This window comes from Salvelinus sp. IW2-2015, linkage group LG4q.2, assembly GCF_002910315.2.
Source record: "Salvelinus sp. IW2-2015 linkage group LG4q.2, ASM291031v2, whole genome shotgun sequence".
In the NCBI taxonomy this organism is placed as follows: Eukaryota; Metazoa; Chordata; class Actinopteri; order Salmoniformes; family Salmonidae; genus Salvelinus; species Salvelinus sp. IW2-2015.
The window spans coordinates 15,176,186-15,203,600 of record NC_036843.1 but is presented as its reverse complement, the minus strand read 5'-3'; the positions used below and the strand labels follow the sequence as shown (position 1 = coordinate 15,203,600).

Genomic DNA, 27,415 nt, shown 5'->3' with positions numbered 1-27,415 from the left:
GATTAGGGCATAGCTATAATTCCTCATACAGTATACTGACCTATATAATGTGCAACGGGTAGTTGTTGCAAGTTGCTACAGTAGATCCCTGAGAAACAAAACAGGAGACAATGATATTTTGATCCAAAACAATTGCTAAACGGGAGAATCAATACTGACAAATGTGCAATTCACATATTCTAGAATAGTGACAATTGTCTCCTTTGTTCAACTAGTCAAAGTTGATGACCTTTGGATTGGCCACAACATTTGCACCATTGATTTATCTACCATAGCTCTCAGTTGGGCTGTCTTTGGGAGGGACTAGGAGAGATATGGGGAGACATTATAAAAAATCTAGGTCCTGTGGTTAGTGAATCAGTTACGGTTGAGAGAGAGCTCAACCAAACATAAGGGACAGAGCTTTTTTTGTTGTTTAGCGCCCATCATGGGGGACCCCAAGATCTGGTTATTACTTCTTCTGAGCACCAATGTCTTTGCTCGTAAGTTTTATATTTTATTACTCTCTGATTTTCATAAGATAGTGAAAACCATTCTTCATTTTCATTTTATTTAGTCAATATAGGAAGATACATAATTTAGTAATATATTAGGAAAATAATTATATTCTATACTACAATCAACTTTAATTAATGACATTCAATTATTTTGGATAGTTTGAAAAATATATGTCTAAAAATGTATGCTCAACTGCATGTCTGACATTTATGCATATTCAATGTAGCAAAGTATACTGAACAAAAATATAAAAACAACATGTCAAGTGTTGGTCCCATGTTTCATGAGCTGAAATAAAAGATCCCAGAAATTGTCCATACGCACAAAACGCATATTTCTCTAAAATTTTGTGCACAAATTTGTTTACATGCCTGTTAGTGAGAATTTCTCCTTTGCCAAGATAATCCATCCACCTGACAGGTGTGGCACATTAAAAAGCTTATTAAACAGCATGATCATTACGCAGGTGCGCCTTGTGATGGGGACAATAAAAGGCTGCTCTACAATGTGCAGGATTGTCACACAACACAATGACACAGATGTCTCAAGTTTTGAGGGAGCGTGCAATTGGCATGCTGACTGCAGGAATGTCCACCAGAGCTGTTGCTAGAGAATTAAATGTTAATGTCTCTACCATAAGCCTCCTCCAATGTCGTTTTAAAGAATTTGGCAGTACGTCCAACCGGCATCATGGCCCCGTGTTGCAAGATCTATACACAATTCCTGGAAGCTGAACATTTTCCAGTTTTTCCATGGCCTGCATACTCACCAGACATGTCACCCATTGAGCAAGTTGGGGATGCTCTGGATCGACCTGTTCGACATCGTGTTCCAGTATCCGCCAATATCCAGCAACTTCGCATAGCCATCGAAGAGGAGTGGGACAACATTCCACAGGCCACAATCAACAGCCTAATCAACTCTATGCGAAGGAGATGTGTCACACTACATGAGGCAAATGGTTGTCACTCAGATGCATATCTGTATTCCCAGTCATGTGAAATCTGTAGATTAGTGCCTAATGAATTTATTTTAATTGACTGATTTCCTTATATGAACTGTAACTTGTTGCATTTATATTTTGTTCAGTATAAATAAATGCTACACCAATGTAAAATTTTTCACAAAAATTAGGACTCTTTTATTTGCTTTTTAGAGAAAGGCAGTGAGAATGCTGATGAACAGATGTCATCATGCCCATGTAAGTCTCTAAGGATTTACTTGAACTGTTAATCTTACATTCAGTAAATAAATGCTTTTAGATCGATGCCTGTCCTGGGTTTTGAGTTTTAGTGGAACTGGAGATAACAGAGATAACATGGCTGGATCTGAACTCTTGCGCCATGATGTTCATGATTAGTACAATTGATGTTATTCCCTAAGAGAATTTCCATTTACTCAGTAAAGGTCCAGAGTTCAAGTGGTGATGTGGAACTTCGACTGTGAACCCAGGATGCTGTGTAAAAAATATTGACTTAATTAAGGGAAACCCCTTTTTGTTTTTTTTATTCTTCATTTAAAAATAGTATGTTTTGTTTTGCATTATGTAGAAGTACAGTACCAGTGAAAAGTTTGGACACACCTACTCATTCAAGCTTTAAAAAAACCAAAACGATTTTCTACATTGTAGAATAATAGTGAAGACATCACAACTATGAAATAACACATATGGAATCATGTAGTAACCAAAAAAGTGTTAAACAAATCAAAATATATTTGAGATTTGAGATTCTTAAAAGAAGCCACCCTTTGCCTTGATGACAGCTTTGAACAGCCTTGGCATTCTCTCAACCAGCATCACAAGGAATGCTTTTCCAACAGTCTTGAAGGAGTTCCCACATTTGCTGAGCACTTGTTGGCTGTTTTTCGTGGAGGCCAGGTCATCTAATGCAGCACTTCATCACTCTCCTTGGTCAAATAGTCCTTACACAGCCTGGACGTGTGTTTTGGGTCATTGTCCTGTTGAAAAACAAAGGATAGTCCCACTAAGCACAAACCAGATGGGATGGCGTATCACTGCAGAATGCTGTGCTAGCCATGCTGGTTAAGTGTGCCTTGAATTCTAAATAAATCACAGACAGTGTCACCAGCAAGGCACCGCCACATTATCACACCTCCTCCATGCTTCACGGTGGGAACCACACATGCAGAGATCATCCGTTCACCTACTCTACGTCTCACAAAGACACGGTGGTTGGATCCAAAGATCTCAAATTTGGACTCATCTAACCAAAGGACATATTTACACCGGTCTAATGTCCATTGCTCGTGTTTCTTGGTCCAAGCAAGTCTATCTTATTATTGGTGTCCTTTAGTAGTGGTTTCTTTGCAGAAATTCGACCATGAAGGCCTGATTCACAAAGTGTCCTCTGAACAGTTGATGTTGAGAAGTGTCTGTTACTTGAACTCTGTGAAGCATTTATTTGGGCTGCAATTTCTGAGGCTGGTAATCTAATGAACTTGTCCTCTGCAGCAGAGGTAACTCTGGGTCTTCCTTTCCTGTGGCGGTCCTCATGAGAGCCAATGCGCTTGATGGTTTTTGGGACTGCACTTGAAGAAACTTTCAAAGTTCTTGAAACTTTCCGCATTGACTGACCTTCATGTCTTGAAGTAATGATGGACTGTCATTTCTCTTTGCTCATTTGAGCTATTCTTTCCATAGTATGGACTTGGTCTTTTACCAAATAAGGCTATCTTCTGTATACCACCCCTACCTTATCATAACACAACTGATTGGCTCAAATGGATTAAGAAGGAAAGAAATTCCACAAATTAACTTTTAACAGGGCACACCTGTTAATTGAAATGCATTCCAGGCGACTACCTCATGATGCCGGTTGAGAGAATGACAGGAGTGTGTGAAGCTGTCATCAAGGCAAAGGGTGGCTACTTTGAAGAATCTCAAACATAAAATATATTTTGATTTGTTTAACACTTTCTTGGTTACTACATGATTACATATGTGTCATTTTATAGTTTTGATGTCTTCACTGTTATTTTATAGTGTAGAAAATAGTAAAATAAAGAAAAACCCTGGAATGTGTAGGTGAGTCCAAACTTTTGACTGGTACTGTACATCTAAAACGTAGCCAGTGGCTAGTAGCTAGTATATTAGAAGTATTGATATAAATTATATAATACTTGATATAATACTTGTACATTCAGTGACATTATTAAAATTGATTTGCCCATTATTTGTGATCTCCAGTGTCAGCAAGGTTTAAGACCTTTAAGAAATATGTGTACCAATACACAACAGAGAGCAAAAATGGTGTGACTGGTACATCCAAACTCAGGAATGGCCCCAAAGTCACATGTCAGGTAGGCCTATGTCTGTTTGTTTTTGTGGCTCCACTTTTTCATGTTTCTCCTGGGAGCTCTTATCTTACTGACACTCCCTCTCTCTGTTTGCTTGACCTCTCTTGTTATTATCCTCCTCATTTAGGTTGAACTCGAAGTCCCACAAGAATGCAGCTTCGTTCTTCACACAGCGAACTGTGCTCTCAGTGAGGTGTCGGTCATCGACCCTCAGGGAGAGCCTGTGTATAGACAGGCCGCAGGAGCTGATGCCTTCCAGTCTGCTATGGAGAAGTCAGTGGAAACATTTACCATAAAGATTAAACATGTATTGTCAATTTAGATGATTTGAACATAAAATGTTTTCCATCACTTTCCCAATTTTTTTTAACCATTTCAATCATTTTTCACTTGTAAAATGAATAACACTATTTATTAGTCTATTATTATTAGTCCTGTGAAAGAACAGATCAACTATAATGAATTTGACAATGTTGACTTATTGTCTGGTGTACCGTGTGTATTCAGGAACCCTCTGAAAATCACGTGGGAGCCGGTTGTCGGGATACGCCTCTACCCAGAGCCAGATGAGCCTGTCAACATCCTGAACATCAAGAGGGGCATCATCTCCGCACTCAACGTCCCTGTCATGGAGGAGAGCAACAACATTATGGTAGGTCAGGTGTTTCTTAGAAGTGCACTATTGCACTGAGGGAAAGTGAGGGAAATATTGATGTATATTTCTCCCCTTTCCTCATTAGAACACTGTGCATGGCCTGTGCAAGACTGACTACACGGTCAACTCCAGGAAGGACATTGATACAGATGTGACCCTCACCAGAGATCTGTCTCAGTGTGATCAGTTCCGCAGAATGAAGCTCCCCAGCAGCCCGCTGGCCCTCCTCCCAAGCCTGGTGAGACCTGACTTCCAAAACATTAAACCTGTACAACTTCACTGTGTTGGAAATGTTGTGGGTTCGATTCCCTCTGCATCCACCCATACAGATATAGGATCTTAATTTGACCAGGTTCACACAGTCTAAAAATAATCCTACAGCAATAGGAAATGTGAAATATTGTGTGGATTATAATGAATGGACATTTTTGTAGGGGTTGATACAAAAGTGAAAATTACAAACTTTAGAAGCCTTTTTAACCTTGAATACACTACAAATTTCCTGCAACAACAGGGTGATCAAATTAAAATCGTACCCCTGTACAAAAATGTTTGCTCTCAAAGTGACTGCTAAAAGTGACATATAATATGATATTATATGATGTCATGTTATGTTAGAGCAATTATAGTCTATAAAATATCTGACATTTCAAGGAAGTCCTGAACAAACCATACAGCCATTTTGATAGATATGTGTATTTTCTTATAACTTCAAAAGTGAGATTTTCAGGATATTTAAAAATGTCATCATATGGCTATCACTCTTTCTTCAGAATGGTCCTTTGTCCAAGCTCATCAGTAGTACTCAGGACTGCAACTATCAGTTTGACAACAGGAGAAAGCATATGACCAATGCTGTGTGCACAGAAAAGCACATCTTCCTGCCCTTCTCACATGAGTAAGTCACCGACAAACATTTATGTGTATGTGCGATGTGCAAATGTGCGTGTGTGTGCTAGGGACACACTCACTCACTCATGATTTCCCACCCAAACCCATTCTCGTTTCCCGAGATAAATAATGGCATGATCAATCAACACTCAGTGTGTGTGTGTGTGTGTGTGTGTGTGTGTGTGTGTGTGTGTGCTGTTGTAGCCTACTGTGGGCCTATTACGCAAAGTCGCCATTAATTCAAAGCGCTACGTGTGACGGGTTCTTCTACCATGCCATTGCAAACATCAAGTAGGCCTACATTCTACATCAGATCAGCACTAAAAAAAGATGGCCATAGCCTACCCTCCCCAAGAATCCACCAACATATCACAACTGGTGAGAGAATATGCAGAGAATGAGAAGGGCATATTAGCCAAGATGCAGAAATACAAACTATGTACGTGCAACATATCAACTCTCTGGCTTCATTCATACATTAGTCCAGTCATCACAATGCTAGCAGCTTACCCATATTTACTCAAAATGAAGTCCCCAATAGAAAACATCCCTTACACACTAAGAAAAGAGTGTTCCTCAAGGGTTCTTTGAAAAGGGTGAGGGTTCTGTGTGGAACTATAATGACTCAAAGAACCCTTTGAGCCCTTCAATGGTTCTTTGCGGTTCACAGTGGTGGTTTGCTCACAGTTCTTTTTGTGCAACAGTGAGTGAGTGTCATTCCAGTTTATCTAATCTGTTGTGCTATGCCATTACATGTTAAATGTGATTATGTCCAGTGATGGTGTCTTGTGAAAGACTCATATATGGCCTTGCGTCAATTGAGAACTGATGTCTACATCAGTGGTTCTCAAACCTCTCCTCAGGGACCCCCAGCCATTCCAAAGCTAGCACACCTGATTCAACTTGTCAATTAACACAACAATAAAAACTATGGAATTTTAACCATACTTGAACCATGTAATTTGAGGGCTGGGGGGATAGGGTGTATATTTTAAGTGTTTGGACCGCAGCCATAGACTGTTCTCTCTGCTACCGCACTTAACACTTATTTTTCTTAAACCTGCATTGTTGGTTAAGGGCTTGTAAGTAAGCATTTCACTGTAAGGTCTACACCTGTTGTATTCGGCGCATGTGACAAATAACATTTGATTTGATAAAGAACAATTGAAAAGGGTTCTGTACAGCGGCAAAAATGGATGTAACAACAGCGGAACTCTTTTTGGTGATATATATAACCTTTTTTAATAGTTATTTATAGGGAATAGGTTCTCTATAGCACCATCACGGTTACATTTAGAACTGTATGAGCATGGTTCTTTATAGAAGATTCAAAAAGGGTTCAATATAGCACCAAAAAGGATATGCTATCTTTACAAGCCAAATAACCCTTATTTGGCACTATATAGAAAAATGTATTTTTAGTGTGACAGCTACTTGCATGGTTTCTGTAAATATAATTGCTTACTAAGTGTGCAGGCTACACGCGACCTCTCGTGCCTCGTGTCTCTCGACCGACCTCTCCGGCCGAGATGTCCTTGTCCCATCACGCTCTAGCGACTCCTTTCCTTGTGGCGGGCCGGACACATGCACGCTGACTTCAAATGCTAGTTGTACGGCGTTTCCTCCAACACATTGGTGCGGCTGGCTTCCAGGTTAAGTGAGCAGTATGTCAAGAAGCAGTGCGGTTTGGCAGGGTCATGTTTCATGGACACATGGTTCTCGACCTTCGCCTCTCCCGATTCCATAGGGGAGTTGCAGCAATGGGACTAGACTGTAATTACAAATTGGGGAGTAAAAGGGGTAAAAAGTTTTTAAAAACTAAAAAAACAACTAGGCTACATCAACGAAATAGTGTGGTGACTTTGAGAGAACTTTGAGTTGATTAAATTGCAACAAACAAATTCAACAAGAAAACATTAAATTCCTGTGTATATTTCTCCATTTACAGTGGTATAATCATGTCAGTATGGCTGATATTATATGTTTTAAATGGCACTTCCGATTTGAACGGGAATACCTGAATCCCGGTCATTTCTTGCAATTTTCTCTGTAAAATATTCAACCCTAGATTTTGCGTGTTACAAAAATATTTGAATTGATTTCAGTAAAGCCAATTTTTACCCATCTGCAGGAATAGTGGAATCTCATCTGTGGTGACACAGAGCCTGACCTTGAAAGACTCAGCAAAGATCAACAACAGAGTCTTTGGTAAGGAACATGAAGGCATGTACTGTACTATCAGGAAAAGTGTGAGTGTTGTGTTTGTTGCGATCTGTGATGGCTCTTACTAAAAATATCCCTTTGTTATAAGAGCTGCATAGCATTGTGTTAACAATTACATACTGATACCATGAAAGCTGATGTCAGTTTATTACATTAAATTCAGCTCATTTGGCTTGGGTCATAACCTTGTCGTTTGGCCATTATATGTCAAGTAAAGTGTCAATTATTAAGCAGTTAACATGAGTTGAAGGGAACTTCTTGAAGGGTTTTCCATACCTGTTCTTTTCTCCCTGTACGTTGACGTAGAGGTTGAAACCAGCCGCATTCAACCCCTTCGCATGGAGTACCCAGAAGACAAGGCTCCTACTCAGACCAAAGAAGCTGTGCTGAGCACGCTGCGAGACCTCAGCGGTCTGTCGGGCACTGACCAGGGCCAGAGGAGGCCAGGTCTCTTCCAGAAACTGGTCTCCGAGATCCGTGCCCTTAAGAACGAGACACTGAGCCCGGCTGTGGAAGAGATGTTGGTGGAGGGTGGTATGCTGACCTGGCAGGCCCTGGCCCAGTGTGGAACACCAGAGTGCACCAGTGCCATCCTCCAAGTCATCAGGACGATGGACAGCACCGCTGTGGAGGGGGACGCCTTTGTGTACGCCCTTAGCCTCCAGTCGAGCCCTGATTCCCACCGGGTCAGAGATATGCTCAGTGTGGCCCAACACAGGCAGAGCAAAGCCATTATGTACGCACTGGCAAACACAGTCAGTAAGTAAGTGAAATTACACTCTTTACTATTTTTACTCTACCTCAAAATAACTGAAATCATCGATATCTCATCAATTGCCTTTTTTTTGGGAGGGGGAAATATGGTTGAAGTTTATTTGACTGTAACCATAACAGCTTTGTAACTTTTTAGATGTTTTTTGTTGAAGTTAACCACCATAGGGCAATAATTACCATCACAAGGGTAATGGGTTGCAAAACTTTCAATAAATTCTCTGGTTTTCCCGAAATCCTGGTTGGAGAATTACGGATTTCCTGCATAATGCTTATACTCCTCCAACTGGGATTTCAAGACAACCATGGAATTTATTGAAAGTGCCCAGAATTTTGCAACCCTAATCACAACACAATTCAGCACTCGTGTTAACATATTCCCAACACTCATCTGCAGGTTCCACCCAGGACATCCCACCGCTGAGGTCAAAGATGTGAAAGAGTTCATGTATACCATGTTGGGAGACTGCTCAGGGAATGAGGATATGACTTTCCTGACACTAAGGGTATACAACCGCTTATACGCAATATTAAAAGTATTGTTTTAAGTATTGTGTTGTTGTATACCTAACATACAGATACAGCTAGTCAGTATTGCACCTTGCAAATAAATTTTTTCACAACCATATTCCAGGTTATAGGTGTTATGGGTAAAGCAATGAAATCTACCGGTGATGTCGGTCTGGGCTTGAAGAAGTCCCTCATGAACTGTGTGCAGAAGGGGGCTTCTCTATCTGTCCAGAAGGCAGCAATTCAGGCCTTCAGACTCATGGACATCGACCAGGAGGTGATTCAATGCCCACCACCATACCCACCACCTAAACCTACTCAATAAATTCTCAACGTTCTTCTTTGAGTTCTCTTATAGTTATATACTTTTATTACTTAGCCCACTGTTCATAATCAAATCAATAACAATCTGTAAGCTAAAAGGTTTGTGCTGTGAATGACAGGTCAGAGAAAGTCTCTTGGGGGTGTACCAGGATGCTGAGAACCCCGTCCAGAAACGTGTGGCAGCTTATCTGATGCTTATGAAGAGTCCTGACGATGCGCTCCTTAGCAAGGTGATCACCACGCTGAATGACGAGCAGGACCCACAGGTCAGGAGCTTTGTGGCCTCCCACCTTGACAACATCCGGCACTCTGATGATCCCAAAACGCAGCAGTAAGTGACTGTTTTCTGTATGATATGTTCAGTCACTCCCTATTCGTTTATATACGGAGTTTACAAGGTTAACTTAATATGTGTGATCACAGTGGTAGAAGGTGTTGTTGTTTTCTGCATCTCCTACTGTATATGTTTTTGACACCTGTGTAAGAAAATCATCTTCATTTAGTTATATTTTTCATTTGTCTGTCCAGCTACAAAATCCTGGGCATGATTGTGTTCAATAGAATCACAGCAACAAAATAATACCCTTTATTTTCCCAATCCCCATAATCACTTGTGCAACACAAACAAGTTGTGGGTTCTGAAAAGCGCTCTTTCTCTTTTCCTCAAGAATAAGACAGTATATCGAGGAGGCATTGCAAGACCATCAGCATCCTGCTAACCCCTTCACCACAATGTCCCGCAACTACAAAATGGACACTGCCATGGGCTCCATAAAGGGCAACATGATCTTTGATTCCACTGACTCCCTGCCAAAGGAAGTCCTGCTGGAGACCACCCTCAAAGCCTTTGGGTACAACAGTGACATGTTAGAGGTAATGTTTGAAAATACTTTAGAAACTTATTTGGTAAATATGATACAAAAGTATATTTATCTAATAAATTAAACATTTTATTTAAATGCATATTATTTCAAAGAATAATTGCATCTCCATTGGTGTGATTACATTGATATCTTGTCTCCCCTTTATGTGTTTTTTAAGTTTTATAACGTATTCTCACTTATTCTTTTAAGGTTGGTATTGAAGGTAATGGATTTGAACCGAGACTTGAGGCCCTTTTTGGAGAGCAGGGTTTCTTCCCTGACTCGGTCTCCAAGGCCATGTACTGGGCGGGTCACAAGATGCCAGACTCGGTCCAGCAGGTGCTGGAGAACTGGATCCCCCCCTTGAGGAGTGAGAGAAGGAAAAGACAGGTAAAAGTGTTTGATTTTATGTATTGAAGTTCCAGGAATAGTTTTTTGGTTTGGCTTTTTAAGGACATGTTTAATCCTCCATACCTTACATCCTCCATACCTTCGCACAGACACAGGACCTCATGAAAGACATTGGACAGAACTTCCAAAAGCTTGTCAGGGAACTTCGCTCTCAAGACTCCCCTGAGGCTATGGCATACCTAAGGATTCTTGAAAATGAAGTTGGATACATCAAGTCCAGTGAGATGGAACACATGGCCCAGAGCCTAGCCATGTACTCTGAGGTGTTCTTCAAGATCATGCCTCTTAAGGTAAATTATGGTTGACTGAACAGGTCATTCTGAAGGAAAAAGCACATACAATCCCATTGAAAAATTGTGCTATTGTTTTTGGTATGTGAACTAAGTGCGAACTAGATAACTCAACATAACAGGAAATTACAAACAGAGCTAACCCACTAGACACGGACAGTTGAATCAACATTGTTTCCACATCATTTCAATGAAAGTACACTGAACAAAAATATAAACGCAACATGTAAAGTGTTGATCCAATGATTCATGAGCTAAAATAAAGGATTGCATAAATTTTCCATAAGCACAGAAAGCTTTTTTCTCTCAAATATTGTGCACACATTTGTTTACATCCCTGTTAGTGAGCATTTCTCCTTTGCCAAGATAATCCATCCACCTGACAGGTGTGGCATATCAAGAAGCTGATTAAACAGCGCAATCATTACACAGATCTTGTGCTGTGGACAATAAAAAGCCACTCTAAAATGTTTCATTTAGTCACACAACATAATGCCATAGTTTTGAGGGAGCGTTCAATTGGCATGCTGACTGCAGGAATGTGCACCAGAGCTGTTGCCAGATAATTTAATGTTCATTTCTCTACCATAAGCCGCCTCCAACGTTGTTTTAGAGAATTTGGCAGTACGTCCAACCGGCCTCACAACTGCAGACCACGTGTAACCTCGCCAGCCCAGGACCTCCACATCGGGCTTCTTGACCTGTGGGATCGTTTAATACCAGCCACCAGGACAGCTGATAAAACTGTGGGTTTGCACAACCGAAGAATTTCTGCACAAACTCTCAGAAACCATTTCAGGGAAGCTCATCTGGGTCCTCGTCGTCCTCACGAGGGTGTTGACCTGACTGTAGTTCAGCCTCATAACCGACTTCAGTGGGCAAATGCTCACCTTCGATGGCCACTGGCACGTTGGAATCCCGGGTTTGAACTGTACCAGGCAGATGGCAGACAGCGTGCATGGCGTCGTGTGGGCAAGCGGTTTGCTGATGTCAAAGTTGTGACCAGAGTGCCTCATGGTGGTGGTGGTGCAGGATTAAGCTACGGACAATGAACACAATTCCATTTTATCAATGGCAATTTGAATGCACAGAGATACCATGACGAGATCCTGAGGCCCATTGTCGTGCCATTCATCCGCCGCCATCACCTAATGTTTCAGCATGATAATGCACAGCCCCATGTCGCAAGGATCTGTACACAATTCCTGGATGCTGAAAATGTCCCAGTTCTTCCATGTACTCACCAGACATGACACCTATTGAGCATGTTTTATGTTTGGGATGCTCTGAATGGACGTGTACGACAACGTGTTCCAGTTCCCACCAATATCCAGCAACTTCGCACAGACATTGAAGAGGAGTGGGACAACATTCCACGGCCACAATCAACAGCCTGATCAACTCTATTCAAAGGAGATGTGTCATGCTGCATGATGGTGGTCACACCAGATACTGACTGGTTTTCTGATCCATGCCCCTGCTTTTTTTTAAGGTATCTGTGACCAACAGATGCATATCTGTATTCTCAGTCATGGGAAATCCATACATTAGGGCCTAATGAATTAATTTAAATTGACTGATTTCCATATATGAACTGTAACTCAGTAAAATCGTAGAAATTGTTGCATGTTGCATTTGTATTTTCATTCAGTGTACGTAGAACCATCGTGGAATAGACGTTGAATTGACGTGATTTCAATTATCTCCATACACTGATTGAGTTCAAGTGAACTTACCCACACCAAAAGCAGCGGCGGTCGGTGATGTTTAAGATGAGGGAGGACGATTTTTTTTGTTATGAGCATACCTTATTTCTATTACAGCATATTGGATGACTGTCATTCATATTCCATTCACCCAGCTCAATGTAACGTCGATAGGTTTAGGCTACTACATGATACTCTAATTTTCCCTATACCTATCATGAGGTTACTACGACTTAGCCTATGAATGAAAGTTTACAACTGCGTTCAAAATTAGAGTAATCAAGGTGACAGACTAACACATTCAATACCGCCTTTAACACTCTTGCCTGCATCTAGATGATCTAGGGTGTAATCATTAGTCCAACAGTTGCAAACGAGAGTTTCTATTGGATAAATTCAGGTATGTTTATCCCCGTTTCATTCCTTTGCCTTTTCAACAGAATCAACAGAATGAATATACTCTCGATCACACGCAAACACAACTCACTTTCATAGCAGCCACATAGAAACAGCATGATCATTTTGCTCATTTTACAATTCCTTCTCGCATCTACGCGTTCCCCTCCTCTCACCTTTTCCCTTCGCTTGTGGACTTCAGTGCACAACACATCAGCTGTCTGTGACCAGGCAAAAAACCTTTCCAAGCCAAACCTTCATATCATAACCGCTAACCGCTACACACAGCTTACATCATTGTCGCCATATTAGCTAATGTCATAGCTAGTCAACATACCTACTAGAACTAACGCGTTAGTAAACCCTCTACAATCATGCAGTACAGTGTACAGTCAGCAAGCAGTTTAGCACTTACACCGGCAGGCCTCGATGGCAATGAATTAATAAATCCCAAATCTTACCTTGACTTGGAAGAGTTCCAGTGTTGGATAGCCATAGCCAGCTAGCTAACATAGCATCCCTCTCTGTTTGAGCCGGCTGTTTGAGTAGGCTAAACTAGCTAGATGCATTCGCTAGCTAAGTAAAAATGCAAGTGAAAAAAATACAACTAAATATAGATATCTCTCTCTCTCTCTCTCGCTCGCTTCTCCTTCATTTTTAAAGAAATTAATTTGTTCAAAACTGTTCAACTATTGTCTTTCTTTCTCTTTGAGTCAACTACTCACCACATTGTATGCACTGCAGTGCTAGTTAGCTGTAGCTTATGCTTTCAGTAGTAGATTGAGTCTCTGATCCTTTGATTGGGTGGACAACATGTCAATTCATGCTGCATGAGCCCTGATAGGTTGGAGGACATCCTCGGTAAGTTGTCATAATACTGTGCAAGTCTATGGAAGGGGCTTAGAACCATGAGCCTCCTAGAGGAGGACGAAAACTAGCTGTCCTCCGGCTACACCATGGTACTACCCTACAGTAGGCTGTTGAGGCTACTGTAGACCTTCATTGCAAAACAGTGTGTTTTAATAAATTATATGGTGACGTGAATATGTTTAGTATAGTTTCATCTAAAAAGGATAACTTTTTTAATGTTTCACTATTTTAATTTTTATGAAATTCACTGAGGAGAATGTTCCTCCCCTTCCTCTTTTGAGGAGCCTCCACTGACCCAAATTCCTTTTGTTTCAATGAACCTTATTCTCTTTATTTTTGCACAGGTCATGCAGTCTCTAATGTCGAGCACTGACAACGAGCTTTATGCCCACTATATCTTCCTGGATGAGAGCTTTTCTCTGCCCTCCGCATCTGGCTTACCCCTGAAATTCTCCTTGTCTGGTGTCTTTGCCCCTGGAGCCAAGGGAGGTCTGAGCTTCTCCCCTGGCATGGTACGCTGCCTGCTCTTTTGTTTCTATTCAATTAAATGTATATGCGTTATGGAACACTTTGAATGTATTTCAACCCTATTTGAACAAATGATATGATTCATTTAGGATCCTAGGTTATTTTTAAGTGTGAATTATGCCTTTCTTACCTGTAGCAGCAGCTGTCTTTCATGCCATCTGTCGGTGTGGAGTTTATTACGCAAATGGGCATCCAAATTCCTGAGTTTGTGGTGGCTGGCATTGAGATGCACACCAACATGTACCATGAGAGTTCCCTGAACGCCAAAGTTACCATTAGCAGAAATGAGATCAAACTCTCCATCCCTGCACCCAAGGGAACCACTCAGCTATTCAGTGTCAGGTGGGAATTACTCCAACTTCTACTTAAAATACGTCTACTTAAAATAATTGTTTTTAAATATAAGTGGAACGTTAAGGGTAACTCACATACTGTTGTCAGTGTGAATCGCAGTATAGACTTAAGAATCCAGTTGTATCAAATGCCATCATCTTTTAACATAGAAAAACTTTACATAAATCAGCCTCAACTTGAATCAGCATTACTATGTAAAAGGTAATATTAAAGATTTTGTCATTATTTTCCTGCATCTCTTCAAAATCCAGCAACAAGGTGATGTCAGTGTCCTCCACCCAGACTAAGATGGTGCCGTCGATAGGGGAGGGTATGACAGACTCCACTGAATGCCAGCCCCTGTTTACTGGTATGAATATCTGCACAACACTGCGTTACACCAATGCAAGCTCAACAGATGATGCTCCGTACTACCCCCTTACAGGGGAGAGCAGGTGAGAGTTGAGTCCATCGCCAGGATTTCCAAATACATTTGATTTCAACTGCATCATTTTATTGATTCAAAGGATAATCTTTAAGAGACACATGTCTATCAATTCATTAGGCTTGCTGTGGAGATCCAACCAACAGAGGAGGTAACAGAATACACTGCTGCCATTACTTCTGAAACTCTCAGAGAGGGTAAGGAGGGACGCCAGAAAGTGGACTCTCTGAAGCTAACCCTGAGGGCGTCAGGTATGTGTGTCCAATTTTTTTTTTTTAATAACAAATTAAGACTGGCAAATTATATAGCTACCCCAATAGAATGTACATAAAATGAATTGAGGCACATCTGTCCTCTTCATATTAGGTTCTGAGCCCACAGAGGCGACCGCAACACTGAAGTACAACCGGAACAAGAACACTCTGACCACTGAAGTCCATGTCCCTGATTATGACATTGAGGCAGGGATTAAGCTGGCAGTCACAGACAGCAATGTGAAAGGGAAGAAGATACGTGGCATCACCTTAGATGTGACCAACCACAATATTCCACAGTTGTCTCTAGTTGGTCGTGCCAGGTAAAAGAAAACCCAGAATTATATTTTTACCTTTTTGGCAAGGTTGGTAATACTGTAACTAACATAACTTTCTTTGAATGTTTATTAACTTAGACTTGAGTCTATGGAAAATGGAATGCTGCAAGTCCAGATGACCATCCCGGGCCTGAGTTCAGATGCCTCTGCTACTGCAACCCTGAAGAACACCGATGGTCTAGTCATGCAATTAGAGACAGCAGTCAATATTCCAGAGACTTCCTCCGTGCAAACAGTCATTGTGAGATATGGTAAGTGTCATACAGCTTTTTCTCTGTACTGTGTGACCTGACAAAGGCAATAGCTAAATGTAACTAGAAACAGAAATGCTTCAAGTCTTACATGTGGTTTTCCCATACAGATGACAACAAGTTTGAGATGGAGATGAAGTCTGACCTGAACTCTGAGTTCCCAAAACTCATCCCAAACACAGAAGATTACCAGAGGGAGCTACAAAAGCTAATTGATGACATACTAGATCAGAAGGTGGCTAAGACTGATATGAAAGTGCGGCACATTGTTACCAAAGCCATTGAGGTATGAGTTATGTTTTTAAAATACAGTGAGCTCCAAAGTAATGGGAATAATCACTTCTATATTAATAAGGATGCTACCATGATTACAGCTAGTCCCGAATGAATTGTGAATAATGATGAGTGAGAAAGTTACAGACGCACAAATATCATACCCCAAGACATGCTCACCATTACCCCAAGACATGCTCACCATTACCCCAAGACATGATCACCATTACCCCAAGACATGCTCACCATTACCCCAAGGCATGCTCACCATTACCCCAAGGCATGCTCACCATTACCCCAAGACATGCTCACCATTACCCCAAGACATGCTCACCATTACCCCAAGACATGCCACCATTTCCCAAGAATGCCACGCATTAACGACCAAGACATGCTAACCATTACCCCAAGACATGCTAACCATTACCCCAAGACATGCTCACCATTACCCCAAGACATGCTAACCATTACCCCAAGACATGCTCACCATTACCCCAAGACATGCTCACCATTACCCCAAGACATGCTCACCATTAAAATAACTGGGGAGGTTAGCATTTCTTTTATTTTTGAGGGGGGGTATGATATTTGTGTGTCTGTAACTTTCTCACTTATAATTATTCATGATTCATTCAGGACTATTCGTAATCATGGTAGCATCAACATTCATGTAGAAGTGTTTAGAAATATATACAATTCTTATTTACAATAAAAGTCACTCCAAAATTACACAATACATTATTTACCCTTAATTTCTATTGGGCACAAAATAATATGAAACACAACCAAAACAAATAGAAAATGGATCAAACAAGTTTCTAGAGTCTCACGCTTTCTGTAATCATTGTGTGCTATGAATATGGGAACAAATATTAAAATGTTCACTACTTTAATACACATATAAGTACATTTGTCCCAATACTTTTGGTCCCCTAAAATGGGGGGACTATGTACAAAAAGTGCTGTAATTTCTAAACGGTTCACCCGATATGATTTAAAATACCCTCAAATTAAAGCTGACAGTCTGCACTTTAACCTCATTGTATCAAATCCAAAGTGCTGGAGTACAGAGCAAAACAACAAAATATTGTCACTGTTCCAATACTTTGAGCTGACTGTGTCTTTTGATTACTGGCAACGGCTGTCATTTTTCAAATGTTCTACTCCCAATTGACTTGCCTAGTTAAATAAAGGTTAAATAAATACAAAATGTTAACAAATTGCAACACTTTTGTTTCCATTGATAACATTTCTCTACAACAATTCTCAATCTAAAAAGTACATCTCATTTTAGGCATGCAACATTTGGCTGGACAAAGTTGCTGGAAGAAACAAGAGGCGCCTTGCAGAACTCACTCTGCCCACCGTGCCCGAGAAACTGTTCCTTCAATCGTAAGTATCTGACAATTCACATATTAAGTGGGGTTAGGATTACAGTGCATTCGGAAAAGTATTCAGACCCCTTCCCTTTTTACACATTTTGTTATGTTACAGGTTAAAATGTATTAAATTGTTTTTTCCCCCTCATCAATCTACACACAATACCACACAATGACAAAGCAAAAACAGGTTTTAAGTATTCAGACCCTTTTCTCAGTACTTTGCTGAAGCACCTTTGTCAGCGACTACAGAATTGAGTCTTCTTGGGTATGACGCTACAAGCTTGGCACACCTGTATTTTGGGAGTTTCTCCCAAAGATCTGTCAGGTTGGATGGGTAGCGTTGCTGCATAGCTATTTTCAGATCTCTCCAGAGATGTTCGATCGGGTTCAAGTCTGTGCTCTGGCTGGGCCACTCAAGGACATTCAGAGACTTGTCCCGAAGCCACTCCTGTGCTGTCTTGGCTGTGTGCTTAGGGTCGTTGTCCTGTTGGAAGGTGAACCTTCGCTTCAGTCTGAGGTCCTGAGCACCCTGGAGCAGGTTTTCATCAAGGATCTCTCTGTACTTTGCTCCATTCATCTTTGCCTCAATCCTGACTAGCCAAATCAAATCAAATGTATTTATAAAGCCCTTCTTACATCAGCTGATGTCACAAAGTGCTGTACAGAAACCCAGCCTAAAACCCCAAACAGCAAGCAATGCAGGTGTAGAAGCACGGTGGCTAGGAAAAACTCCCTAGAAAGGCCAGAACCTAGGAAGAAACCTAGAGAGGAACCAGGCTATGAGGGGTGGCCAGTCCTCTTCTGGCTGTGCTGGGTGGAGATTATAACAGAACATGGCCAAGATGTTCAAATATTCAGCACATAGGTCAGCACCTCAGGAGTAAATGTCAGTTGGCTTTTCGTAGCTGATCATTCAGAGTATCTCTACCGCTCCTGCTGTCTCTAGAGAGTTGAAACAGCAGGTCTGGGACAGGTAGCACATCCGGTGAACAGGTCAGGGTTCCATAGCCGCAGACAGAACAGTTGAAACTGAAGCAGCAGCACGGCCAGGTGGACTGGGGACAGCAAGGAGTCATCAGGCCAGGTAGTCCTGAGGCATGGTCCTAGGACTCAGGTCCTCCGAGAGAAAGAAAGAAAGAAAGAAAGAAAGAAAGAAAGAAAGAAAGAAAGAAAGAAAGAAAGAAAGAAAGAAAGAAAGAGAAAGAGAAAAAAGAGAGAATTAGAGAGAGCATACTTAAATTCACACAGGACACCGGATAAGACAGGAGAAATACTCCAGATATAACAGACTGACCCTAGCCCCCCGACACATAAACTACTGCAGCATAAATACTGGAGGCTGAGACAGGAGGGGTCAGGAGACACTGTGGCCCCATCCGACGATACCCCTGGACAGGGTCAAACAGGCACGATATAACCCCACCCACTTTGCCAAGCACAGCCCCCACACCACTAGAGGGATATCTTCAACAACCAAATTACCATCCTGAGACAAGGCCGAGTATGGCCCACAAAGATCTCCGCCACGGCACAACACAAGGGGGGGCGCCAACCCAGACAGGAAGATCACGTCAGTGACTCAACCCACTCAAGTGACGCACCCCTCCTAGGGCCTGATGGAAGAGCACCAGTAAGCCAGTGACTCAGCCCCTGTAATGGGGTTAGAAGCAGAGAATCCCAGTGGAGAGAGGGGAACTGGCCAGGCAGAGACAGCAAGGGCGGTTCGTTGCTCCAGTGCCTTTCCGTTCACCTTCACACTCCTGGGCCAGACTACACTCAATCATAGGACGTACTGAAGAGATGAGTCTTCAATAAAGACTTAAAGGTTGAGACCGAGTCTGTGTCTCTCACATGGGTAGGCAGACTATTCCATAAAAATTGAGCTCTATAGGAGAAAGCCCTGCCTCCAGCTGTTTGCTTAGAAATTCTAGGGACAATTAGGAGGCCTGCGTCTTGTGACCGTAGCGTACGTGTAGGTATGTACGGCAGGACCAAATCGGAAAGATAGGTAGGAGCAATCCCATGTAATGCTTTGTAGGTTAGCAGTAAAACCTTGAAATCAGCCCTTACCTTTATTAACAGGAAGCCAGTGTAGAGAGGCTAGCACTGGAGTAATATGATCACATTTTTTGGTTCTAGTCAAGATTCTAGTGTTTAGCACTAACTGAAGTTTATTTAGTGCTTTACCCGGGTAGGCGGAAAGTAGAGCATTGCAGTAGTCTAACCTAGAAGTGACAAAAGCATGGATAAATTTTTCTGCATCATTTTTGGACAGAAAGTTTCAGATTTTTGCAATGTTACGTAGATGGAAAAAAGCTGTCCTTGAAATAGTCTTGATATGTTTGTCAAAAGAGAGATCAGGGTCCAGAGTAAAGCCGAGGTCCTTCACAGTTTTATTTGAGACGACTGTACAACCATCAAGATTAATTGTCAGATTCAACAGAAGATCTCTTTGTTTCTTGGGACCTAGAACAAGCATCTCTGTTTTGTCTGAGTTTAAAAGTAGAACATTTGCAGCCATCCACTTCCTTATGTCTGAAACACAGGCTTCCAGGGAGGGCAATTTTGGGGCTTCGAAATGTACAGCTGTGTGTCATCCATATAGCAGTAAAAGTTATCATTATGTTTCCGAATGACATCACCAAGAGGTAAAATATATAGTGAAAACATTAGTGGTCCTAAAACGGAACCTTGAGGAACACTGAAATTTACAGTTGATTTGTCAGAGGACAAACCATCCACAGAGACAAACTGACATCTTTCTGACAGATAAGATCTAAACCAGGCCAGAACTTGTCCATGTAGACCAATTTGGGTTTCCAATCTCTCCAAAAGAATGTGGTGATCGATGGTATCAAAAGCAGCACTAAGGTCTAGGAGCACGAGGACAGATGCAGAGCCTCGGTCTGATGCCATTAAAAGGTAATTTACCACCTTCACAAGTGCAGTCTCAGCGCTATGATGGGGTCTAAAACCAGACTGAAGCGTTTCATATGCATTGTTTGTCTTCAGGAAGGCAGTGAGTTACTGCACAACAGCTTTTCAAACATTTTTGAGAGGAATGGGAGATTCGATATAGGCTGATAGTTTTTTATATTTCCTGGGTCAAGGTTTGACTTTTTCAAGAGAGGCTTTATTACTGCTAGCCTCCCAGTCCCTGCCGCTGAAAAACATCCCCACAGCATGATGCTGCCACCACCATGGTTCACCGTAGGGATGGTGCCAGGTTTCATCCAGACGTGACGCTTGGCATTCAAGAGTTAAATCTTGGTTTCATCATCAGACCAGAGAATCTTGTTTCTCATGGTCTGAGAGTCTTTAGGTGCCTTTTGGCAACCTCCAAGCGGGCTGTTATGGGCCTTTTACTGAGGAGTGGATTCTGTCTGGCCACTCTACCATAAATACCTGATTGGTGCAGTGTAGCACAGATGGTTGTCTTTCTGGATGGTTCTCCCATCTTCACAGAGGAACTCTAGAGCTCTGTTAGAGTCACCATCGGGTTTTTGGTCACCTCCCTGGTGGCCAGCTCTAGGAAGAGTCTTGGTGGTTTCAAACTTCTTCCATTTAAGAATGATGGAGGCCACAGTGTTCTTGGGGACCTTCAATGTTGCAGAAATGTTTTGTTACACACCCCCAGATCTGTGCCTTGACCTCATTGCTTGGTTTTTGCTCTGACATGCACTGTCAACTGTGGGACCTTATATAGACAGGTGTGTGACTTTCCAAATCATGTCCAATCAATTGAATTTACCACAGGTGGACTCCAAACAAGTTGTAGAAACATCTCAAGGATGTGCAATGGAAACAGGATGCACCTGAGCTCAACTTTGAGTCTCATAGCAAAGGATCTGAATACTTATGTAAATAAGGTATTTCTGTTTATAATTTTTTATACATTTGGGGTCTGAATACTTTCCGAAGGCACTGTATTTCCATGTCAATCCATTCCATTCACTTTAACCATATCTACATGTACATACTACCTCAATCAGCCTGACTAACCGGTATCTGTATGTAGCCTCGCTACTTTTATAGCCTCGCTACTGTATATAGCCTGTCTTTTTACTGTTGTTTTATTTCTTTACTTACCTATTGTTCACCTAACACCTTTTTTGCACTACTGGGTAGAGCCTGTAAGTAAGCATTTCACTGTAAGGTCCTGTTGTATTCGACGCACGTGACAAATAAACTTTGATTAGATTCAATTCAGGAGATAAAATGAAATGTAATAATGGCAAAGTGTAAGGGGAAATCAGGATAAATTCTTCGCTAATAACAATGAATTAATTTGTCACTTTCTTTTTTGTTTTTACAACAGTGACAGTTTATTCAGATACGAGTTCAACCAGAACAAAATGGCAATCTCCCTTGTTGTGCCTTTGGGAGGAAAATCCTCTGAGGAGTTAAACATTCCCGCTACCCTGTCCATTCCTGCCATTGATGTTCCTGAAATAGGTTGGATGGTTCCTGCCAATGAGATCCAAATCCCAACTTTCACCATACCTCGCTCTTTTGATTTCGTGCTGCCCTTGCTTGGCCTTGCTGAGGTGACCTCCAAAGTAAACAGCAACTTCTACAACTGGGAGGGATCCATCTCCGGGGGAAACAACACTGTTGATGTTCCCAGCTATATTGTTAATTTTAAAGTCACGGCTCAGTCGCCTATCAGCCCACTCGCCTACAGACTTGAAGGTAAACTTTGCTGATCTTTCCACGTTTCATTAGGGGTTCATAGTGAAGCTGTGTAACCTACTGTTATTCTTACATTATGTTTTTCCTTGACATAGTCAAATAACTCAAGCATAGATTGGTAATTGTGTTTTTTTTTGGGGGGGGGGGGGGGGCACCACAGAAACTAGAGGCCATGAGCAACTTTGTTAAAAATTACTGAACTGATTGGCCTATGAGAGATAAACATGTAATGCTTTCACTGATTGCACATAAAGGAAGGTACAGTGGGGCAAAAAAGTATTAGTCAGCCACCAATTGTGCAAGTTCTCCCACTTAAAAAGATGAGAGAGGCCTGTAATTTTCATCATAGGTACACTTCAACTATGACAGACAAAATGAGAAAAAAAATCCAGAAAATCACATTGTAGGATTTTTTATGAATTTATTTGCAAATTATGGTGGGAAAATAAGTATTTGGTCACCTACAAACAAGCAAGATTTCTGGCTCTCACAGACCTGTAACTTCTTCTTAACCTCTAACGAGCCTCTAACCCGGGTCCGGGAGCACCCCCCACCCCCCACACACTGATTAGCATAGCTAGCATAGCTTCACAAGTAGATAGTAGCATCTAAATATCATTAAATCACAAGTCCAAGACACCAGATGAAAGATACAGATCTTGTGAATAAAGCCACCATTTCAGATTTTTAAAATGTTTTACAGGGAAGACAAATATGTAAATCTATTAGCTAAACACGTTAGCAAAAATACACCACTATTCTAACTCCATCAGTTCTTACTCCTTCAGGTGCTATCACCAATTCGGCTCAACTAAGATATTGATATCCACTAACCAAGAAAAAACCTCTTCAGATGACAGTCTGATAACATTCATGGTATAGGATAGTTTTTGTTAGAAAAAAGTGCATATTTCAGGTAGAAATCACAGTTTACAATTGCACCCACCATCACAAATCGACTAGAATTACTAGATAGAGCAACGTGTATGACCAATTTACTCATCATAAAACATTTCATAAAAATAGACAAAGCAATAGCAATGGAAAACCCAGTTCTTGTGATTCAGACCATATTTCAGATTTCTAAGCGTTTTTCAGCGAAAACACAAAATCGATAAGTTAGCATACCACATGTGCAAACGTTACCAGAGCATCGATTCCAGCCAAAGAGCGCTATAACGTAATCACCGCCAAATATATTAATTTTCACTACCTTCTCAGAATTCTTCCGATGACACTCCTGTAACATCATTTTACAATATACATATACAGTTTTCGAAAAGTGCATATTAGCCATACAAAACCGTGGTTACACAATAAAAATACTAGGAAATCAAGCCTCAATATGTCTGACGTCATCTATCAGAGTGATCTAGTTTAATTGAAAGCTAATCATATACTTGGACTAAAAAATACAGGTTGACAGCAATCGAAAGACAAATTACTTCTTAATGCAACCGCTGATTTACATTTTTAAAATTATCCTACTTTTCAATACAGGTTGCCAAGTGAAGCATACCAAACAAAATGGCGAAATATGCGTTTAAAATATTTTCAACAGAAACACGATTATCATATTAAATATTGCTTACTTTGAGCTGTTCTCCATCAGATTCTTGGGCAATGTATCCTTTCTATGTTATAAACGTCTTTTGGTCGATAGATGTCCTCTGTCCTTCGAAATGTCCACCACCAACGACCGACACCCCAAAACGTGTCCAAACTTTCAGAGTGCACAACAAAGAAATTCCTCAAAATCGCACTAAACGGATATAAATTGCTATAAAACGGTTCAAATTAACTACATATAGATGTTTTTAACAACTTATAACGACTGAAAACATGACCGGAGAAATATTGCTGGTTAGAAAACGATTTGGAACGAGGCAAGTCCGATGGCCTTCACGCTTCAGGCGCACGACGAGAAAGGACGTCTCTATACATTTTGGTCTTTTATAATGGCTGTGATGTCCCATCGATTCCATTGAAAACGTGATGACGTACAGACACCCAGAGGAAGACGTAGGCAGTGTCGGTTTCTTCATAGCATTCACTGTCGCCTTAAAAACAGACCCCAGATCAGGGGTAAAAATTTCTGAAATCTGAACCCTGTCATGAAAAGTGCTGTAGAAATTGTTCTGTACCACTCAGAGACAAAATTCCAACTTCTATAGAAACTAGAAGGTGTTCTATTCCAATAATAACAATAATATGCATATTGTACGATCAAGAATTTAGCACGAGGCAGTTTAATTTGGAGACACAAATATGCTAATGCGGACAGCACCCCCTATAGTTGCAAGAAGTTTTAAGAGGCTCCTCTGTCCTCCACTCGTTACCTGTATTAATGGCACCTGTTTGAACTTGTTATCAGTATAAAAGACACCTGTCCACAACCTCAAACAGTCACACTCCAAACTCCACTATGGCCAAGACCAAAGAGCTGTCAAAGGACACCAGAAACAAAATTGTAGACCTGCACCAGGCTGGGAAGACTAAATCTGCAATAGGTAAGCAGCTTGGTTTGAAGAAATCAACTGTGGGAGCATATTAGGAAATGGAAGACATACAAGACCACTGATAATCTCCCTCGATCTGGGGCTCCACGCAAGATCTCACCCCGTGGGGTCAAAATGATCACACAAGAACGGTGAGCAAAAAATCCCAGAACCACACGGGGGACCTAGCGAATGACCTGCAGAGAGCTGGGACCAAAGTAACAAAGCCTACGATCAGTAACACACTACGCCGCCAGGACTCAAATCCTGCAGTGCCAGACGTGTCCCCCTGCTTAAGCCAGTACAGTCCAGGCCCGTCTGAAGTTTGCTAGAGAGCATTTTGATGATCCAGAAGAAGATTGGGAGAATGTCATATGGTCAGATGAAACCAAAATAGAACTTTTTGGTAAAAACTCAACTCGTCGTGTTTGGAGGACAAAGAATGCTGAGTTGCATCCAAGAACACCATACCTACTGTGAAGCATGGGGGTGGAAACATCATGCTTTGGGGCTGTTATTCTGCAAAGGGACCAGGACGACTGATCCGTGTAAAGGAAAGAATGAATGGGGCCATGTATCGTGAGATTTTGAGTGAAAACCTCCTTCCATCAGCAAGGGCATTGAAGATGAAACGTGGCTGGGTCTTTCAGCATGACAATGATCCCAACACACGCCCCGGCAACGAAGTAGTGGCTTCGTAAGAAGCATTTCAAGGTCCTGGAGTGGCCTAGCCATTCTCCAGATCTCAACCCCATAGAAAATCTTTGGAGGGAGTTGAAAGTCCGTGTTGCCCAGCAACAGCCCCAAAACATCACTGCTCTAGAGGAGATCTGCATGGAGGAATGGGCCAAAATACCAGCAACAGTGGTTTGAAAACCTTGTGAAGACTTACAGAAAACGTTTGAACCTGTCATTGCCAACAAAGGTATATAACAAAGTAATTGAGATAAACTTTTGTTATTGACCAAATACTTATTTTCCACCATAATTTGCAAATAAATTCATTAAAAATCCTACAATGTGATTTTCTGGATTTTTTTTTCTCATTTTGTCTGTCATACATGTCTGTCATACAGGCCTCTCTCATATTTTTAAGTGGGAGAACTTGCACAATTGGTGGCTGACTAAATACTTTTTTGCCCCACTGTACGTGATAGAGTTTGCAGTTTGCTGTGTTATCCAACTGATCTTGTGTCCTTTCTGTCATCCTGTGAACCCCGTTCATTGCTGGTCCCTGCTATATTTTAATGTACAGTGCATTCGGAAAGGATTCAGACCCCGTGACTTTTCCCATATTTTGTTATGTTACAGCCTTATTCTAAAATGGATTAAATTGTTTATTTTCCCTCATCAATCTACACACAATACCCCATAATGACAAAGTGAAAACAGGTTTTTAGAAATGTTTGCAAATGTATTCAAAATTAAAACAGAAATACCTTATTTATATAAGTATTCAGACCAGTTGCACTCAAGAACATTCAGAGACTTGTCCCGAAGCCACTCCTGCGTTGTCTTGGCTGTGTGCTCTGGGTCGTTGTCCTGTTGGAAGGTGAACCGTCGCCCCAGTCTGTGGTCCTGAGCGCTCTGGAGCAGGTTTTCATCAGGGATCTCTTTGTACATTGCTACGTTCATCTTTCTCTCGATCCTGATTAGTTTCCCAGACCCTGCCGCTGAAAAACATCCCCACAGCATGATGCTGCCACCACCATGCTTCACCGTAGGGATGGTGCCGGGTTTCTTGCAGACGTGATGCTTGGCATTCAAGCCAGAGTTAAATCTTGGTTTCATCAGACCAGAGAATCTTGTTTCTCATGATCTGAGAGTCCTTTAGGTGCCTTTTGGCAAACTCCAAGCAGACTGTCATGTGCCTTTACTGAGGAGTGGCTTCTGTCTGGCCACTCTATCATAAAGGCCTGATTGGTGGAGTGCTGCAGAGATGGTTGTCTTTCTGGAAAGTGTTCCTATCTCCACAGAGGAACTCTGGAGCTCTGTCAAAGTTACCATTGGGTTTTTGGTCACCTCCCTGACCAAGGCCCTTCTCCCCCTATTGCTCAGTTTGGCTGGGTGGCCAGCTCTAGGAAGAGTCTTGGTGCTTCCAAACGTATTCCATTTAACAATGATGGAGGCTGCTGTGTTCTTGGGGACCTTGAATGATGCAGAAATGTTTTGGTACCCTTCCCCAGATCTGTGCTTCCACACAATCCTGTCTCGGAGCTCTACGGACAATTTCTTCGACCTCATGGCTTGGTTTTTGCTCTGACATGCACTGTCAACTGTGGGACCTTATGTGGTGTGTGTCTTTCCAAATCATGTCCAATCAATTGTATTTACCACAGAGGAACTCCAATGAAGTTGTAGCATCATCTCAAGTATGATCAATGGAAATTGATGCACCTGAGCTTAATTTTGAGTCTCATAGCAGAGGGTCTAAATACTTATGTAAATAATGTGTTTCTGTTTTTTATTTGTAATACATTTGCAACAATTTCAAAAAAGAAGAGGAAAAGGAAGATTGATGAGGAAAATTGTTTATTTAATCCATTTTAGAATAAGGCTGTAACTTAACAAAATGTGGAAAAAGGGAAGTGGTCTGAACACTTTTCGAATGCACTGTATATTTTCCACACATACATTTAAGAATATAGAATATCACCATATTTCACTGTTTATATAATGACAATGGTTTCATCTC

General features: G+C 41.4%; 1 protein-coding gene across 1 annotated transcript in view; it reads left to right on the top strand.

Moving 5' to 3' along the window:
- The first annotated feature begins 352 nt into the window (after window positions 1–352).
- The window catches only part of apoba (apolipoprotein Ba), a 38,161-nt gene continuing 11,098 nt past the window's right edge, over window positions 353–27,415 (top strand). The window contains exons 1-24 of the mRNA XM_070443406.1: window positions 353–482; window positions 1,655–1,699; window positions 3,707–3,819; window positions 3,944–4,089; window positions 4,324–4,468; window positions 4,557–4,709; window positions 5,245–5,369; window positions 7,494–7,570; window positions 7,892–8,348; window positions 8,754–8,862; window positions 8,991–9,143; window positions 9,310–9,521; window positions 9,859–10,063; window positions 10,264–10,449; window positions 10,554–10,754; window positions 14,071–14,238; window positions 14,391–14,596; window positions 14,860–15,042; window positions 15,153–15,283; window positions 15,399–15,609; window positions 15,703–15,875; window positions 15,986–16,161; window positions 17,443–17,540; window positions 21,849–22,222. Coding sequence (XP_070299507.1) covers window positions 428–482; window positions 1,655–1,699; window positions 3,707–3,819; window positions 3,944–4,089; window positions 4,324–4,468; window positions 4,557–4,709; window positions 5,245–5,369; window positions 7,494–7,570; window positions 7,892–8,348; window positions 8,754–8,862; window positions 8,991–9,143; window positions 9,310–9,521; window positions 9,859–10,063; window positions 10,264–10,449; window positions 10,554–10,754; window positions 14,071–14,238; window positions 14,391–14,596; window positions 14,860–15,042; window positions 15,153–15,283; window positions 15,399–15,609; window positions 15,703–15,875; window positions 15,986–16,161; window positions 17,443–17,540; window positions 21,849–22,222 — 4,102 coding nt within the window. The 5' untranslated portion in view covers window positions 353–427. The remainder of the gene's footprint in view (window positions 483–1,654; window positions 1,700–3,706; window positions 3,820–3,943; window positions 4,090–4,323; window positions 4,469–4,556; window positions 4,710–5,244; window positions 5,370–7,493; window positions 7,571–7,891; window positions 8,349–8,753; window positions 8,863–8,990; window positions 9,144–9,309; window positions 9,522–9,858; window positions 10,064–10,263; window positions 10,450–10,553; window positions 10,755–14,070; window positions 14,239–14,390; window positions 14,597–14,859; window positions 15,043–15,152; window positions 15,284–15,398; window positions 15,610–15,702; window positions 15,876–15,985; window positions 16,162–17,442; window positions 17,541–21,848; window positions 22,223–27,415) is intronic.